Source organism: Parasteatoda tepidariorum, chromosome 5 (genome assembly GCF_982258835.1).
Source record: "Parasteatoda tepidariorum strain Cologne lab strain chromosome 5, Ptep-v5.0, whole genome shotgun sequence".
NCBI classification, from domain to species: Eukaryota; Metazoa; Arthropoda; class Arachnida; order Araneae; family Theridiidae; genus Parasteatoda; species Parasteatoda tepidariorum.
In genome coordinates, this window is record NC_141759.1 from 108,729,336 (window position 1) to 108,749,025 (window position 19,690).

Genomic DNA, 19,690 nt, shown 5'->3' on the forward strand with positions numbered 1-19,690 from the left:
AATATTAAATATACTTTCGTTTTACAATATTGCTCGGTTTATTTTTTAAGTTATAGCTTGAAATCGGTTTATTATTAATATTAAATATATTTTCATTTTATAATATTGCTCGGTTTATTTTCTAAATTATAGCTTGTAATCGGTTTATTTTTAATGTAATATACTTTCGTTTTATAATATTGCTTGGTTTAGTTTTTAAAATATATCTTGCAATCGGTTTATTTTTAATATTAACATACTTTCGTTTTAAAATTGCTCGGTTTAGTTTCAACACGTCAGACTAAATTTGAACGTGTTATTACAAATTTTGTATCAGAGCCCCCATGTCAGAGAACAATATTATTTATTTTATTCCGCAAGCGGTATTAAAATATTTCCGTAATAATATTTAAGTTATCAAAATTGAGTTATCAAGTTATTAATGATTAAAAATAGGGTGTTCCACATTATATATATATATATATATATATATATATATATATATATATATATATATATATATATATATATATATATATATATATGTATGATAGTAGTTCTGTTTAACATATTGCAGAAATAAAGAATCTTCCTAAACATTCGAAAAAGAAATATTTCAATTTGTGATTTGATTACTTATGACGACAGTTCAGTTTACAAACATACAAGAAGATAGCTTTAGACATTTTTATTAATGACAGTTCGGAATTTTTTTTCACATAATATTTATTATCATTATTTTTTAAAAATTAATTTTGTTATATCATCGAATGCTTGAAATCTCACTTCTTGTTCTTAAAATAATGCAATTGACACAGGGGGGTTCTTCAGATAACTGAAATGCATAGTTTGTGTAAATATTTAAAATTAGAACCTTAAGTTTATAAGTCTTAGAGTCTAATATTTTTCAGTCAAGAGGAATAATGCAAGTCAACAAAAGATTTTGGTACGTAATTTTTTTTTTTTAAAACTTATTTCATAAAGGTGTTGAATTCAGACATAAGCACAATAGACTTTCCAGTTTTAATGGAACATCACATAATTTTTATTCGTATCGCGTGAACTAGTCAGAATTTAGTGGAATTTTCTTTGAAAAAAATATAATGTAACCTAGTTTACGTTAATCATTTGTAAGTCCACCATGTCTAGAACTCAACAGATGTAAAAGGTACGATAATCAACTTTTCAGTCGAAAACATCAATTTCTAGACATTTTGTCACTTCCTAATGACATGATTGATTTCCATGAATATTCATGGCCCTTAATTTAATCGAATTCCATGGTTATTCATGTCTCTCATTTCAATCAGATTCCATGGATATTCTTGTTCTTCATTTTAATCGAAGTCCATGAATATTCACGTCCCTTACTTTAATCGAATTCCATGAATATTCATGTCTGTCATTTCAATCAAACTCCATGGATATTCATGTCTCTTCTTTTTAATCGAATTCCATGGATATTTATGACCTAATTTATCATAGAATGCCATGAACATTCGTGGCCCAAATTTGAATTCCATGAATATTCAAGTCTTTATTTTTCACGGATTTGTAGAAGAGTGTTATTTCCGTCATGATATTTTGAAACGTTGTTTTCATTGTGAGAACCAATGAGTATAGATTGCGTTTATATTTGAATTCAATGCGTAAAAAAGGAAGAGAAGACTTCTGAATGTGGATCATTTCAAAAGATGCGATAAAATGATTCTCTCCGTGAAGGGGGAAAGTCACATGCGTTTATCATATAAAGTGTACTTTTTATTATTATTTATTTTTTTTTGCCTGCCGAACAATAAAAAAAATGGAAGTGCTCTCTCAATAGGAACTGGAGAGAAAGAATTTCTCCCTCGATTATATAAAAGGATAGACTGCTCGGCACATTGAGTAGATTAACGTGATAAACACATCATAGAACGTGACACGTGATCATTCATTGTAATTGAAATGATCCATTATTAAATGATGAAAAATGAAGCTTTAAAGCACTCTCTTACAATACACAGTGCAAAATACAAGAGCAATTTATAAAATACCGTTAAGTAAATATGTATGTATATTTTATATATATATATATATATATATATATATATATATATATATATATATATATATATATATATATATATATATATATATATACAGTCCATGGCCAAATTAATAGACGCACTATGAGATTCTATTTATAATTTTAATTATCCGGTTATGCTAAACAGCATTATTGTTTTTACGTGGCTGAAACCAATTTACACTTGTTTATGTTTGTGAATCAATGGGTTAACATTGTAGTGTAATACGTTAAACATAAATACAAAAAGGAAGTATGTAAACAATCTCCTGAATGAAAACCGATTACGTGTATGTTGAAATATAAAAGTATTGCGTATAAACTCGTGCAAAACATGTCATTATAAAAACACTATAGTGCTTCAAATAATTGGGTCAAATTATTATAATATACTTATATAATACCTAATATAACAACTACCCTATATTTATGTTATATATCGTTTAATTTATCCAATCGTCTAATTTATATTATATATCGTTTGATTTATCCAATCGTCTAATTTATATTATATATCGTTTGATTTATCCAATCGTCTAATTTATATTATATATCGTTTGATTTATCCAATCGTCTAATTTATATTATATATCGTTTGATTTATCCAATCGTCTAATTTATATTATATATCGTTTGATTTATCCAATCGTCTAATTTATATTATATATCGTTTGATTTAACTCACTGATACACGAACGTTAACAAGTGTAAGCAATAAAGCTGTAAAGTATCACCTGATGATTAAGATTTTACATAGAATCTTATATAGCGCGTCGAATAATTGTGCCAGGGACTGTATATATATAAATAATATGTAGAGTCGAAAATTAAAGCACTAAGGTATATCATTGCACATTACAATCCTTGACATTTTTGACATAACGAGAGGAATCTTTTTCGTATGCAAAACGTATATGATTTTTGTTACAGTTACGCTAAAATCAATTCAATGAACCACCCACAAAGAAATAGAAATAACTTTTGGATCGTTCTTTATAACAAAATAAAAAGGCGCAATCTGTTTTTATCTCTTAAAGAAGGCATTAAACTTTACACCCATTAAGGCTGATTTTTACAGACATAAAAGGAGGTTAAGAATCAGGGTAGAACATCTTTTCTACTCATATTTCTTTTTGGAATTTAAATAAGGCTTAGCAATCTGTGAAAAAAAAACAATCCTCGAAGTTTAGCCAAAGGAGGAAAAAAAAACTTCATTGGATAGATTTCATTAGGTTCGTCTATCGAAAGCCAATAATTAAAAACGCATAGAAATGGGAGTTTTAGTACCAATTATATCTAAAATGATACTTTATCAAACTTATATACATAGGTGGTTATTAATTTATATATCATGTCTCACCTGTATTCTTCTTTTTTTGATATTATGATAATGCATGCGAGTATTTACATTATTTTTTTTAAAAGTAAAATTTGAAATATTTTTTTTTTTTGGTTGAAAACTGTTTTGCAAAATGTGCTGAAATCTAATGAAACAGCAATAAAAAATAAATTTGCATTAAAATAACCTTTTATGATTCTGTTCCGAGAAATTAAAGTTAACCCCGCATTAAAATAACATCGCATATTGCCATAATTATTTTGAAATAGACGCAATTCCCCTCCACAAATTATTAAAATCCAATGGTATAGAAAACTTCAGGTGTGTGGGTGGGGTTGTCAGATTAAATAGGGTCACACGTCAGCTATTCGATTCCAGTCTCGTACTGCAAAAAATGCATAAATATACAGCAAGCTAAATATATATATATATGTATGTATACTTTTTTTTCAGTATTGCTTTAAGATAAACATAAAAAGTCATATCACCATTCCACTTCACAAACCTATTATCTCGTGTGTTCAGTGATTATTTATGAGTACATTTTGTTAACATAAACACATTATAGTATATCACGATTGTTCTTGTTCATTGTCTTGAAGGGAGGACTCCCCACTAAGAAAGTTAATCTCTCCTCATTTGGAGGACAGAAGATTAGAGAGAAGAAAAGATAAAACGATGAACATCCAGTTTTAACTCCACCAAGGTTCGAAATTTAGGGTTTAGCCTCTTCTATAATTTATTGCTTGGAACTCAAACCTGGTGGCACTTGTTGGAGTCACACTCATGGGGGAGGGGGAGTAACTCGAGATGAAAACCAAAATATCTCTTTCATATCCACTAAAGTTTTGGAACCCTTGTAGCATATAGAACTTAAGAAACAGTGAGAGGCTGGTAATGTATGTGCCGATATAAAAAAGAACAGCAGGAAGGATCATAAACAAATCCACATTCTTCAACGTCCAAAGGCGCTGCAAAACAATAAACAAATTAGTATGTTCTAAACGTAATTTTCTAAAGAGTATCTCATATTAGGAACCTTCTAGTTTGCATTCTCTTTAAAATGTTTTATTACCATTAATCCTTAAATCTTTTAGATTCATATATTTAAACTAAAATTTAAAAAAATCTGTCCTAGGTGGGCGATATCGATATGGAGTTGCAATCCTTTGCCGTATTGGAATAAAAAATTCTGCGTCAAAGGGTTAAAAAGGAAAAAGTTGTTTACTTTTGATGAGAATAGTTTTTTTTTTTTTTTTTTTTTTTTTGAATTTCAGGTTCATACTAACCCGTTACGGTTTTTTCCATTTATTTTGCAAGGTTATTACTAACCCATTACGGGTATTTGAATTTAATTTTCTTTAATTTATGCGTGATTGTCAAATAAATTTGTTTTTAATAAAAAGGAACTGTTTCTTTAATGTAGCTTGATTCGTTACATTGTCTTTCAAATTCCGGAATCTACAAATTGAACAACCAAAGAGAGAGAGTTAGAATTATTGAATATCAGTTGAAGGTTTTCAATTGGAATCTTTTTATGTACTTTAATTACGGTACTTGGAAACTCGAATGACGTTTTGGGAAAATATAGAGTTTTTAAAAAAAAATCATAGACACGTTTTGAAAGCAATGTAGGGAGGATCATTTTTATTTTAAAGATTAGAGAAAATTGAGCTGAGGAAATTGTTTTCAAAATAATGCAAACAAATTACGTAGTTCAACCATAAATTGTTTGCTTTTTCATATATTTTTTCTGCATTTAAAACTTACCTGAACTCACATTTTTCTGAATTTCAAAATATCAATATAGGTGGCCCCTTTTAATTATTTATTTATAATTTATAACCGTCGTTGAACAGCCGATCCAATTTTTTGGGTTTGCGACTATTAACCCAATGGCATGTAATTTCTTGATATAGAAATGATCTTTGATTGCTCTGTAAACAACAACTCACAACGGAATGTTGACAGAGATGCCAACGACTCCGGACACGCAAAATAATTACAAAAAAAAAACAGTAAATAACTACAAACTAAATTTTTTTACGTATATTTGACTATTTTTGCTTGCTTTTTAAAAGGTATAGCATGACATAACTACTATAAAGGGGTGAATTATATAAGCCAACAAATTATTTAGAAATAGTGGTGGATAAAAATCTACTAAATTGAATTTATTAAACTACCACTTTAAGATATTTATTTGCTGTCAGGAGCAAGTTGGCACCTCCAAGTTGAAGACGTCTGAGACACGTCAATTAGTGTTTTGACATAAGAAACAAATGACGTCTCCCAGACGTCTTCGTATGTCAAGGGGTTCCACTCCGAAGCCTTGTAATGTTGGACCCAACCCAGAAGACAAGTGAACTTCTAGATCAAGTAGTGGAAGTAATTTTGCCTTCCTGGAAGCCTTTTTGATGGAACTAACCCGCATTTGCTCTTCATGGTTTTTCATGGAGATTAGACGGGACTCTAATCCATGATCCGTCTACAACTGAGGATGTTTTACGTGGGCACCGTGATCGGTGCAAGCCTGATGCGGAATTCGTTTCGACCGGCTATCGCTGGGATTTGAACCCAGTTCACCTCATTGGAAGGCAAACGCTCTATTTCCTGAGCCACCACGGCTCTGGTCCCTTTAAAGAGTATGAAAAATATTATTATTTGTATTTTCAACGCTATTAGTTGCAAGGAAACATTTCTCTGAATGCGAAATAACTTTATTGCGCCTTATATTTTATGCGCTTAACAAAACAAAGTTGTATGAAAGAAAAGTATAGTAATTTCCTGATAAATATTACTTGAATATCATACATTTTTGCACCGAGGAAGCGTCTCATTCCATAATATATGCAGATGAAATGAAATCGCTTTTAATGTAGTAAAATATTTTGTGATCTGTCTGATTTAAAAATTTGTCGATCTCCAAGAAAAATAAAATGATATCGAAAAACAGCCCAACCCTTGACGATTTTTTGAAATCTCGCCAAACTTGGTTTCTGGAAGATATTTCGGGGAGATAAGTTGCAATCTTACAGATCGTCTATTTTAATTATTTTTTATTTTATTTTATTAAAATTATTTTAATAAATTTGTAATAATATGAATTGTTTCTTTAATAATAAAACAACAGCGTTGATCTAAGCAATAATCGCCAACTTGGTGGGATTTCAAAAGGTCGCCAAGGGCTGGGCTATTCTAGGATTTTGCCCATGCGCTGAATTCTATTTATGAAAATCTAATATTCTTTGAATAAATATTATTTATCTTCACATTTTTTTCTAGATAATCAATTGTTATATTTAGGGTAAGTTTCATTTGAACTATTTTTAATCCCATTATTGTATTTAAAAAGAGAACTGTTATTAAGTTTATTTTAAAAGAAAATAAGTTCCAAGAGATGATTTTTAAGCAAATTTAATACAGAGAAAAAGTTTCCTGTTATGGCGTTTGAAAAACGCCATAACATCTCGTAAGAATTTGGCTAACATTTCTTCTTCTTCAAAGAATAAATAAATAAATAAACTTGTCTAAATCAAAAATTCTCATCTATACAATTAAACTTGCAAGAAGAGAGTATTTGCTCAAACAAAGACAGACTTTAAAATTCGTATCGAAAATTCATCACAAAGTAATATTACAAAATCACTGTGAAGAGCGATGGTTTCAAACCCAGATTACAAACAAAACGCATTCTTTGCTTCTGTTCCAACAATCAAACAGGTTTTGATGTTTTTTTTAATGCGTTTTTCCAATTCGTTATATCTTCGCTTGTGTATTCATTTGGGATCGTGTACTGTTTTTACTTTATTACAAATAAGAATTTTCAATAACAATATTATTTATTAAAGGTGATCAATACGGAAGATTTTGCATATTAATGGTTAAAGTTCCCACTTTTCTAAAAAAAATATATTTTGTTTTGATTTTTAAGAGACTGTTTGAAACATTACTTCCACAAGTGTATTTTTATGGGGATAATCTAGTCAAATCGCTAGGTAGATAATTTACATTATTATCTATAAAGTTGATATGTTACCGGCAATGTTTGAAATCCGGCACATTGTATAGAATGCCTAAAATGAGTCGGCAATGTATGAAGCGATTTATATTTCATACATTTCCTAACCATTCCATAGAATGTCAAATGAGAAATCGGCAAAGTATAAAATAAATCTCCGATTCATCAAAATATCATTCGAAAATGTCACATTCAAAATGTCATTCAAGCCTACAATGTTGCAACAAGTAGGTTAATTTCTTATTTTTTATAAGGAAATTTTGTTTCTCCTAATAAGAAAGGCATAAATTATGTTTTCTACAACTTTAATTTTTCTTTAAGCATTTTGAATAATTGCACTTTTGAATAATTGAATAATTTATGAATGAATGAATAATTGAATAATTGCACTCTCATTATTTTTTCAGAATAACATTTTTATTTTTGAGAAATGCATACATAATAACCTCATCAGGACGTTTTTTTCATACTTTGCCTAAATAGCATTTGTCATTCTTTAGAATGACTAGGTATTATATATACAATGCCTAGGGAAAGTATGCAATACTTCTCATATTTCATACTTTGCCTAAAAACATTCTATAGAATACCTAGGTATTCTATAGTCCTTCTATGCCTATAGGAATAACTACAGACATTCTACAGGCAGTTACTGACAGTGAACTACACTGTCAAAAAACAGCACTATGTTCAATTTGAGTGCTTTAATATTCCCTGTGCTGTCAGAAACAAGACCTAACATTATTTAGTGCTTTGTTAATAACAACAACGTATGGGGAATCAGCCTTGTTCAAAAATAGTAAATTTTAAACTGCCGCCGGCAATTTTTGTAAAAAATGGAAACTTTAACAGATATGCTCCATATCATAGAGTAATAACTGAATAAAGCAGGATTACCTGAATAAACGATCGACGTCGTTCAATGGTAGCCGTTAGTAAATGCCGCAGCAATAAGTGGGCCCTGCAAAAGAACAAATAGGTTGTAGTATTTCACATTACTCAATAGTGTAAAATTACATTCATAATTATGGGTTTTATTTTTTAGAAGACGGATTCCTTTTGTGTTTGAAACCAGCTGTGAGAAAAATCTCAAATGCAAAACATAGAAGTCATTCAACTACAAGAGAGACAAAAAAAAAACCTTTGAGAGACAACTCTATAACATAAAATAAGAAATGTGTGTTCTTACTCTATTAACAGCCTGAAATGGTGTGGATTGATCCTGGACATAACTGACCCCATCTTGATTGGAAGTATAGATGTCTATGGGTCCAGGGCTGTTGGTTGCCGGGAAGACTCTGTTGTTTACAGGGGAAGGGGAGGCAAATCCATAATTATTGATCACTACAAAGACAATAAACAATCTTTAAATACACAAATCAGTGAGTTATACGATACAGAGGGTATCCCAATGAATTAAATAAAAAACATAGTTTTTAGTCTTTAGATTGATATTTTTTCATTGAATCATAAAGTACATAGGATAGGGGGTTATTTATGGAATAACATATCGGGCAAGTGGCCTCCACGGATTTACTGGCGCACTCTTTTGTCGAAATGTTTCATGACCTTTCTGTATAATTCTGACTCGATTTCGTTGATGCAGCGCCTCTTGTAATGCACGTGTGGTTGAGGGCTTGTTGAAAAAGACCTTTTACTTTAAATAACCCCATAGGAAGAAATCTAATAGTGTTAAATCACACAATCTAGAGGGCCAATTCTGATGACTGCAACAAGAGGGTACACGAGACCAGGATGTGTCTCATGCAGTAATTGAATTGTTTCACTAGCTGTATGGCATGTGGCACAGTCTTGAACGCTCCATTTTTACTAACCCTAAACTCTCAGCTGTTAAAGTGTTCTTATTTCAGGGTGGCCAACAATTTACTGCGAAAATGGCGGCAAATTCAAATCTTGCGTTAATTTTGGGACACACTTTATAAAGGAGCACGCTTACCAGTGGGTATTTGCGCAGCAAATGGGTGACCTCTCTTGATGGGTGAGTTTCCCATCGGAGCTAGTCCAGTGGGAGGTTCTGTTTGGCCCACGCTGGTCATGTGATTTGCCAGTGCTGCCGTGGACACTGCTGTTGCAGAGAAAGCATCGACGAAGAAGGCGGGGTGATCCGTTGCCGCCGGTGAAGGAATATAACTGAATCCATGAAAGCCTTGATTAAAAGATACAAAGTAGATATTTCACACCAAGAAAGTATATTTTAATGCACAGCAAAGTTGATTTTTACATAGTTTTACATTATTATATAATCTTACACGTTACGATTTGAAGTTTAAAAGAAAGTACGTATATTAGGGTGAATGGCTCAGTCGCAGTCAAAAACTAATCTAATATTTATACATAATTGTCTCACTAGATTTAATCGTTAGAGACTAAATTGACATTTTAAAGGCAAAAATTGTTCTCTTTTTTGAGGAAATTACACATGACTCCCTAAAATGGTGATTTTTCAGACGAAACATATGAGCATGCAATGACAATTCATTTTGTTTCACTCACAAAAAAATACTGATATATGGCGATTTGTGGTGAAATTTTTCATCATGTTTGTTAATGTAACCAGAAATTAATATTCCGCATGATATGATTAGATACCTATTTCATTTTTAATCCTTTTCTGCATTTTATAAGCAGAATCCTATCCTATTCGGAATTTAATGATTATTTTATTTTTAATCCTTCTGGGATATTTTGTTCCGAATCTTAGCCAGAATTTTATAAAGAGAATTCTAATTTGAATTTTTGTTTCTATTCTAAACATCAATTAATGCTCTAAAAAGATAGTTCTGCTGAAAATTAAGTTTTTATAGCTCTAAATTGTTTTTCAAAGAAAAAGAAACAAAGTGCGTTACTATAAAACTCATGATTACTGAGACTTAATTTAAAAAAAAATAAAATAATGATTTGACTGATTGGAATGTTCGTGATTTTTATAAGTATACAACGAGAAGACTGCCAAAGGATTACTTTCTGTTCAGTCAATAACTACTGAGATCGATGAATTCTCCCAATATATATATAATTTAAAAGGTTAGGAAAAGCAAAGGAGATTTAATCAGTGGTTTTAATGTCAGAAAATATTTAATTCCATTACTCAACTATGTAGACATATAAATTGATAGTGCACAAACAAATGATTATGTGATTTCGAAACATTTTATGCATCACTTTAAAACAAAAATGTTGGATATATTCATTTATTATTTTTACTAAGTGAAAATGATATCCTGTAGTGAGTTGTAGTCATTTGTATTAACGTTAAAATGATATCCTGTTGTATGTTGAAATCATTTGTAATAATGAGAAAAATAATATCCTTTAGTGAGTTGTTGTCATTTCTATTAACTTGAAAATGATATCCTGTAGTGAGTTGTAGTCATTTGTATTAATGTTAAAATGATATCCTGTTGTATGTTGAAATCATTTGTAATAATGAGAAAAATAATATCCTTTAGTGAGTTGTTGTCATTTCTATTAACTTGAAAATGATATCCTGTAGTGAGTTGTAGTCATTTGTATTAACGTTAAAATGATATCCTGTTGTATGTTGAAATCATTTGTAATAATGAGAAAAATAATATCCTTTAGTGAGTTGTTGTCATTTCTATTAACTTGAAAATGATATCCTGTAGTGAGTTGTAGTTATTTGTATTAACGTTAAAATGATATCCTGTTGTATGTTGAAATCATTTGTAATAATGAGAAAAATAATATCCTTTAGTGAGTTGTTGTCATTTCTATTAACTTGAAAATGATATCCTGTAGTGAGTTGTAGTCATTTGTATTAACGTTAAAATGATATGCTGTTGTATGTTGAAATCATTTGTAATAATGAGAAAAATAATATCCTTTAGTGAGTTGTTGTCATTTCTATTAACTTGAAAATGATATCCTGTAGTGAGTTGTAGTTATTTGTATTAGCATGAAAATGATATCTTGTTGTCAGTCGCAGAAGGTTCATATTAATCTTACAAGAGAACAAAGGTTGAAGGACAAAAATTTGGTAGCTTCGACATTGAAACTGGACCTAAATAATTTTTTTTTTGTATTTCTTTCAAGACTGAATGGATAAACGTGGATATGGAAATACCGTGGATATCACTGAATACACGAGATTCAAATCGCCATCATTATTGGGTCAGAGAAATCAGGGACAGAGAAATAGGCTCGTTACTAAAAATTAATTTTTGATTTTGTTGTTAAGGGAAAGCAGTTCCCCTCCCTTGTCAGATGGTGGACTGGGCAACTGTCAACTTTCGATTGAGATATATTTTATATATTCTTGAAAAGTATTGCTATTCAACTTGGCATACTAAATTTTGTTTAGATAAAAGAATGCTGATACATTTTTATGGGCTACAAATCATTATTGAAACTACAAATGATGAAGGATTGAATATCTTTTGAAAAATAACATTCATTTCCCAAACTATTGTTAAAAATACACATAGAATACAGTTATTTATTAAGACTATTTAATAAGAAATACCGTATGCGTCCCACATTCAGTAATATCTATTTATTAGGATAAAAATATAAGGACTCAGATATAAATGATAAATGCTCGATATTTCACCCACATGTAATATACAAATCACTTATAAGTAATATATAAAAAAGACAGTCTGATTCGAGCGAACTTTCGTTATAAATTTTGATAAAGTTATCGTCTGTATTTAGGGTTGAACTATTTCTAGAATAATTCTATTTCTTTCTTTTCTAACCCATTAATTTCAAGGACGGTCACATGCCCACAAGAATTAATTCCTCAATATATTTTCTTTCGACTCGAAAGTAGCTTTTCGCGGTGTTTAAGAACAATGTTAGTTATTTTTTTTGTTATGTTCAGCTAGTATTTTAGTAAATATAATTTTAGGCTATTTGTGTTGATTTAACGGCAATAGATTTTGCTCTGTATCTGGGCAAGCAATTTCAGTTCTTCAAAAAAAAAAAAAATGTAATTGGATGAGAGGATTGCAAAGGATATATAAAAAATACAACAAGAGGTGGATTGGATTTTGAAGGAATTCTTTCACTTTTTCTTTTCAGAAATAAAATTTTTAGCGAATAATAAACTAAATGTAAACCAAGCAATCAAGGCACAAAAAAAATGAAAATGAAAAAAAGCAGTGCGCTTTTTTTTGGACATATTTCTGAGCGAAAATATTTTAAAATAAAAAAAATAAACAACGTAATTTAAATCATATCATGCAGGCGAAAATAAAATTATTAATATCAGAAGCCATAAAAAAAAGAATAAGAAAGTGACAGAAAGTGTTTTTGACCTTTCAGAATACTCACATTTGTTATGATTTCCATTGTTGGTCTTTCCTTGTCTCCTTCTTTGCAATCCAAGAAATCTGAAAAAAAACAGGGTAACTTGACGGCGCAAGTTACGAATTTTGCTAACTTTTTCCCGAATGCGAAGAATCAAGAAATGTCTACTGTGTCTGAAAAAATTATTCTATAAACAATATTTTTGTTTACTTTATGAATTCTCTTTATGTATTCTTGTTTACTTTGAAAATTCTTGTTTACTTTATGAAAAATTCAATTCATAATCACGTTGTAAATGATTTAACTCAACTTGAGTTTAATGCACCTATATTTCATCAAAATACTTGCTTTGCGTTAAACCGAACTTGAGTGGCAGATATTTAAGCGATACTTGAGTTGTTTTCAACCAAGTATAACTTGGTGAGTGAGTTATTTATTATTGAATTGTGTGCGAGCTATAAGATGGAATTTGTATCGTTTTATTTTAAAAAGCAAACGATAATAAATCTAAATAAAATTGTTATGTTCTACGATCTAAATAAATTAAGTTCTATTATTCCGTCTCATCATTAGGAATGATCTTTGTGTTAGAAAAGCGATTTGTTTATGTGACTTTTCAAATTCTTCACAAATAGAGCTAAATTTTAGTCAAACGCATCGAGAAAATTCTTAAGATATTCTTTGCGGCATCAATGAAATTATTTTGTCGTTCTTCTTCAATTATTTTCAGTTCATGAATGAGCTTTCCATCGATTTCACATTCTAATGAGTGATTTTCCATCATGGAATCGACATTTTATTTTTGAAATTATAATTCTTATAATTATAATTTTTATAATTGCGAATGAGTTGGAAGATAGAATTTAAGAAGAATGACTTTCAAGTGAAACATTTTTTTCATAATTAGCAAATATGATCAGCCGCCCCTATTAAAATTCTTAGCATAAATTTTTCTAATTTACCTGCTAATTTATTTAATTTTATTCTTGAGGGACAATCTATTGTGCAACTATATTTTTAAGACTGTATTATAAACTGATCTGCATGTATTGTGGTTTTTCTTAAAATATATTATGAGGTTCTGCAGAACTAAAGAAATTTTCAATAAAATTGCGAAAAATTACTTTTTTTTAATGTAAAACTGCTCTCACAATAATATATATAATTTTATATTATATTATATATAATCTTAATAAGTTAAAACAGATAATTTGAATTTTCAGATAGAAATTAATTAGCATATTTTTCTTTCCTATAACTTCGATAGTAACATCAAAATTTATTTTAATTTATTGAAATGATTTCATTTGACAAAATGTGTTTTTTATAACTCATTAAAAAATTTAAAGATTTAATTTACATTCTTAGGTCATTTTTCATCTGGATGGAATCAGTATGAGAACTATTGTCCGTTATTTCTATAAAAATTGTTAAAAAAAATTAAATATTCAAGTAAAATTAAAAATAAAAAAATAAAAGCAGCACTTTTTATTTTTTCTATGATGTTTTTAAATCGTTTAAGAACAGCCATTTTGGTGTATATATATATGTTCCAGCTAGATTTAATTATCACTAAAGTTAGCTTTTCCAACATTAGAGAAATGTTTTCGGTATTTTTAAAATATATCTATAGATTATTATAGGTTATAGGTAACTTTTACTCAGGATTTCATTTATTATCTTGAATTTCTTGGAAATAACTAAATTTCAAATACAGATTATTTAAAATATTCTATTTCTTTAGTTTTTTTTTTGCAACATATTTTCTACGAAACATCTGGTGGTCTTTGCTGTGGGTATAAGAGAGGATTTCATAATAAATCAGTCAACAAGCAACAAAAGGTATCTAATAGACATGCACTCATGCAAGGTAAAAATAAATAGCCATGCAAGCAAACCTCTAGGTTCCATAAAGCAACTGCTCACTTTCTCACTTCATTCTAAACCTAATAATCTAATGTAACTAATACAGTGTCCAGTCCCCATCTTGGAACATTTTATACGATGGTCAATCCTGATGGGAGGGTGTACTTAAGAGGAGGGCCCTTTTTTCTTTTAAAAAAATCTTATTTCAGAACTGGACAGTGTAGTTTATGAACTATTGATGTTAAAGGTAAAAGCAAAGATTAAATAACTATCTACTAAAAAAGCCTAAATGAGAAAAAAGTCTCTTTCAGTTACTACAGAAATATTAAGAAAAAAAAAAGAAATGAGAAGAAGAATTGTGTAGAAATCAAGCAACTGTGTAAACAAATTCATTATCAAGATTTTTTTTTTCACAAGCAATTAATTTTTTACACTTTAGATTAGAAAACAAAAACGAAAAAAGAAACGAAACTACATCATTCTCTAATGGTGAACACCAAAAATTGATTTGTTTTTTTACTGACACAATTTCGCTTTCTACAGAAGGACGCGATTTAAACTTATTTGTTAAATCCAATCACTTTATAACCACTTTATATTGTAAAATAACGCTAAAATTTAATTAAAGATTTCGTAAAAAAAATTAATGACAAATTGACTTAGTATGATAAAAACAGTATAGTTTTAAAATAATTTTAGACCGTGTTTACAAAAGATTTTCATTTAAAATACGGTATTCAATGCATACGTTTGGAAACGTTTTTCACTCAGTATTTACTTTTTAAATTTTCGTATTACTGCAAAGTATTTTTTCCCTCCGGCACATTCTGTAGAAATCGAAATGTGTTTGATTATTCTAAATATTAACAACATACTTTCTACAAGTGTTAAAACATATAACTACATACATCATAGTGTCATATAAATGCATACTAAAATGACTAACAACATACAATGCAAATCGTGAAATACTATTTATTGAATAAGTTTTAAAAGTAGAGAAACCATCTAGTTTGGAAAATAAAGGAATGAATAGTGGTTAAGTATTGTTCTAGAATGAAAAGAAAATATTATTTGATGAATCGTTCATCCCTTCTAATGATCGCTCAATGAAATTTTAATCGGTTATGCGAATAATGAAATTACCTCATTACTTTTTTTTGTGAAAGAAAGCTATTTACATAAAAATATTGATGAATTAGAAATTGCTTAGAATTATTATTAATTTTAAAGTTATTCAGTATTACTAAAATAAGTCAATCTACAAATATGCATTGACTATAGTAAGAATATAAATTGCGATAAAAAAATGCGCATTTACTAAAATATACTATTTTTTTACTGACCAAAGTTTCCATTTTGCAGTTCATAAACTTTTTAACAAAAACTAAAAACTGTTTTACTTGAGAAATTTCTCTTTTTTTATTATTATTTCAAATACGATTTTTTTTCACAAAACAAACTAAAAAAATTATATTTTTAAAAAAAAATAAGCGATTACACAGACAAAGCCATTTAAATTATGTACAAGATGAGTTTTATTTCTTCGTGTATCAACAAAAATACAAAGTTCATGCACACGTATATTCAAATTTGACAAATGGGCACATGAGTATTGCAATATGAATTACATTGGAATATATTTGTACAATTTCTAACAGTTTGAACAAAAAAAAATTTTTTTTCTTTGAAAAATATTTAAAAAAATGACATTTCACACTTGAATATTAAATGAAATAAAGTACCTGCCATTATTGTGTACACAGAAATCGGTATTTACTTGAGGAAAAAATAAATATTGCTCGATAAATCACTATTGATGAGGTTGTAAACATTAAAATCAGTATTTCAAATACATTAAAGAGATGGGTCAGATTCCTCACCTAATTTTTGAGAAGGATTCTGTTGTTTTTTGTTGGCACGTTTATATATAGTCTTTCATGGCTACTTTAAAGCATCCAATTCATTTTTTTAGTTCTGAAATCAACATTTTTTTTTCAATTTAAAAGCATATCTACGATAAAAGTGCTTTTAAATACCGGACTTGATAGCATTTCGATTGTTTGCTGCAGTTTTAAGCAGATTCCATAAAATATCACACGAAAGTTATTTCTTAATCAACAAGCACTCTATTCAGCGCAAGGCAAACCTTTAACTGGAAAATTATTTTCGTAATAATTCCTTTGATAAACAAAGTAAAATAATGTTGAGCACAAAATATAAAGCTATTTTTTACACACTTTCATTTAGCTGTGAGTAAAACGATTTTTTTTTTTAAAAAAAGAATGTTTTATAACAAGGTTTCTAAACTGAATCATTTGGTGGTCTTCTTATTTGATTATGGCACGATTCTGGTTTTAAAGATTGATATGTTAAGGAAGTATAAAGAAGAATAAAGTATAAAGAACTATAAATGTTAATGTTCTTAGAACATAAAGTTTCAGTTTTGATTTCAAAGCTGGTTCCTAGTTGACGAACAGCATTTGCGTCGATATCGGTTAGTGCAGAAAAATTAATATATATTTATATATAATTGAGTCGTTAATTTTGAAAGTTGATTAAGTGAATTTAGAGCTAAAAAGTCGTTTATTTATTTATTTTTAAGATTTTAATAATCATTGATACATCAAATTACAGTGGAACCTTTTTCACTCAAACACCAACCTTCGTACATTCCAATATTTCAAAAATAACGATTATTAAAGAGTGAATTGAATTCAAATGTCTCGTAAAATAATCATTAGCGGGGTTTATTCTAAGGAAATATTTAATGAGGTACAAAGGAGGATCGGAATAAATATTATAATTTGCATGAATGCTTTTTTATAATCACATTAAAAAAATACTCTACACCATTAGAAGAAAATGAAGTATAGTGTCGGGGTTACAAAAAAGGAACTTGAATATTGAATGAAGGCATAGAATAGGCGAATGAAAACTGAATTTTCTTAGGCGTTTCTCTAAAGAAACTTTAGCATCATAAAAAAGCAATTCAGTATTTTTTAGCTATCTCAATTTCTAAGAAATATTTTTCGATGCATTGCGATATTCCTCAAAATAGAATTTATGAAGAAAAGACATTATAATGGTTTAAAAAGCTCAACTTTTTGTTCAACTTCAGTTCTAAATTCGGAAAGGTTTACCATCTGAGATAAGAGAGACCGGCTCCTTTGCGCACTCATTTTAGTTTTTACTAATATAAATAAAAAGAATTAATAAAATTAGAAAACAATTTTTTATAAACAGTGGGGTTTATTCTGGTATCTTTGCCCACCTTTAATTAATTTTATAAAAGGTATTATTTTTCGTATGGGAAAAAATAGACCTGTTCATTGCAAATCTAATTTTCCGTTATATTACTTTAAAAAACGAAAAACGTGTACACGTGTCTAAGTCAAAATTTCGATGGTCTTCCAACATAATCTTGATGGTAACCAACAAAAGTAACCATCACCCGATTGTAGGAGTTCGAACTGATTTATGATGGTTCAACATAAGAATAGCAACTTGTTGTGATGGTTTGTTAATGTTGAACCATCAGAATCATATTCCTGAGAACCAACAAGAATTCCCATTAAACTATCATGGAAATGTATAGTTGGAACCACCACGGATTATTGGTTCATGGCAATCAAACTTCTCTTGACGGTTAACCATCATAGCATTAAAGTAGCATTTTCCATCATGCAATGATGGAAATTTGTTGGCATATCAGAAACCATGAACGAAGAATGGAAAATGTTGGACGATGGTAACCATCAAATGATGTTGGACCATCAGGAACAGCACTGAAACCAACATAAGCCACCAAAATATTTTGATCAGACCATCAAAAATTTCAATTTGGGTTTGTTAACATCTTGCTGAAATAAATTCGGATAAGTACCCATCATAATATAACTAGCATTAAAATCGGAAGAATAATTATCAAAAAATTATTTTTTGGTCTATGAGAGTCTCATAGATGTACCCGGATGATACTCAAAGAAAGTAACAAAATGTCAGGACAGATAATAATTCACAATGCTTTCTCTTGATCTACGGTCAGAATTATAAGATTTGACAGTGAATTTAAAAAGTAACGCTTGGTGACACATCTTATTTTCTTAGAATGATTATTTCTTACCGAGAATCTTAGTAAAGTATTAGTTAGTTGCCTGTTGGTTGATGTTTAAGCAAAAACTTATACATAAGGGGTGAATTGTCAAAATTATTTTCCGTAAAGAGTATCTAATTAAATTCTTATTTCATACATCAAGTGTGTACAAAACATTATATATATATATATATAACATTAGTCCGAGACATGTAAACATGTAAAATAGTAAAAAAAAAGATTACAATGATATGCTTTACATGATAAGTAAGTTGTACAGAATAAATAGAAAATATTTATGTAGGTAATGAATACATGCAGATCAAGGCTTCTGAATGAACAAATATTTTCAAATTTTGTACAATAATCCTTCGAACTCATTTTAAATGGTACAAATGGATGGTCAGTTTTACGGATCAAACCAAATAGTTTATGAAATGTCTGAACTTTCGAGTCCATTAAACCTATTTGGTTTGAACCGCAGAAACCGCTCATATTTTACAGATCAAAAACAATATTAGAGTGACTAAAAAGCAAATATTAAAAGTATAATAACATATAAAGCAATTCTTTTTTTGTTAAAAATCAAACGAATGAAGGAAGAATGAGTTTTAGTGCAAATTTTGATTCATTTAAAAAGTTAAATTTTTTTTTTGTTATCTTGTAATCGTTTCTTGTATCGATATAAAAAAAAACGATTACTCTGTGATCAGTTTAGAATGACTGTATGAGGCACCTCTTATTTAATCAGATTTTCCTTTTGCACATGAGTATAGCACCGAAATAGGTTTTAGATCTGAATGTTCTTTTCATATCATATTTTTTTTCTTCTCAATATCACCACGCAACGCCTTCTTATGAACGAAGCTTAGTTACGCAATGAAAAGAAAAAATTCGAATGAAATAAAAATTAAAATGGATGTTTAATTTAGGACAATATTGGCAACTAAATTCAGCTACAGTCCCTGGTCTAATTATTAGACGAACTATAAGATTCTATGTTAAATCTTAATTATCAGATAATACTAT

The 19,690-nt window shown here is 29.1% G+C and overlaps 1 protein-coding gene across 6 annotated transcripts in view; it reads right to left on the minus strand.

Annotated features, from left to right (window-relative positions):
- Window positions 1-2,130: 2,130 nt before the first annotated feature.
- Window positions 2,131-19,690, minus strand: part of LOC107445073 (RNA-binding protein Musashi homolog 2) — a 184,054-nt gene continuing 166,494 nt past the window's right edge. For all 6 annotated transcript variants that reach the window (XM_087164759.1, XM_087164756.1, XM_087164758.1 and 3 more), the window contains 4 exons: window positions 9,365-9,574; window positions 8,597-8,751; window positions 8,305-8,368; window positions 2,131-4,357 (listed from right to left, as the gene is read on the minus strand). In XM_087164759.1, coding sequence (XP_087020885.1) covers window positions 8,327-8,368; window positions 8,597-8,751; window positions 9,365-9,574 — 407 coding nt within the window. In that variant the 3' untranslated portion in view covers window positions 2,131-4,357; window positions 8,305-8,326. The remainder of the gene's footprint in view (window positions 4,358-8,304; window positions 8,369-8,596; window positions 8,752-9,364; window positions 9,575-19,690) is intronic.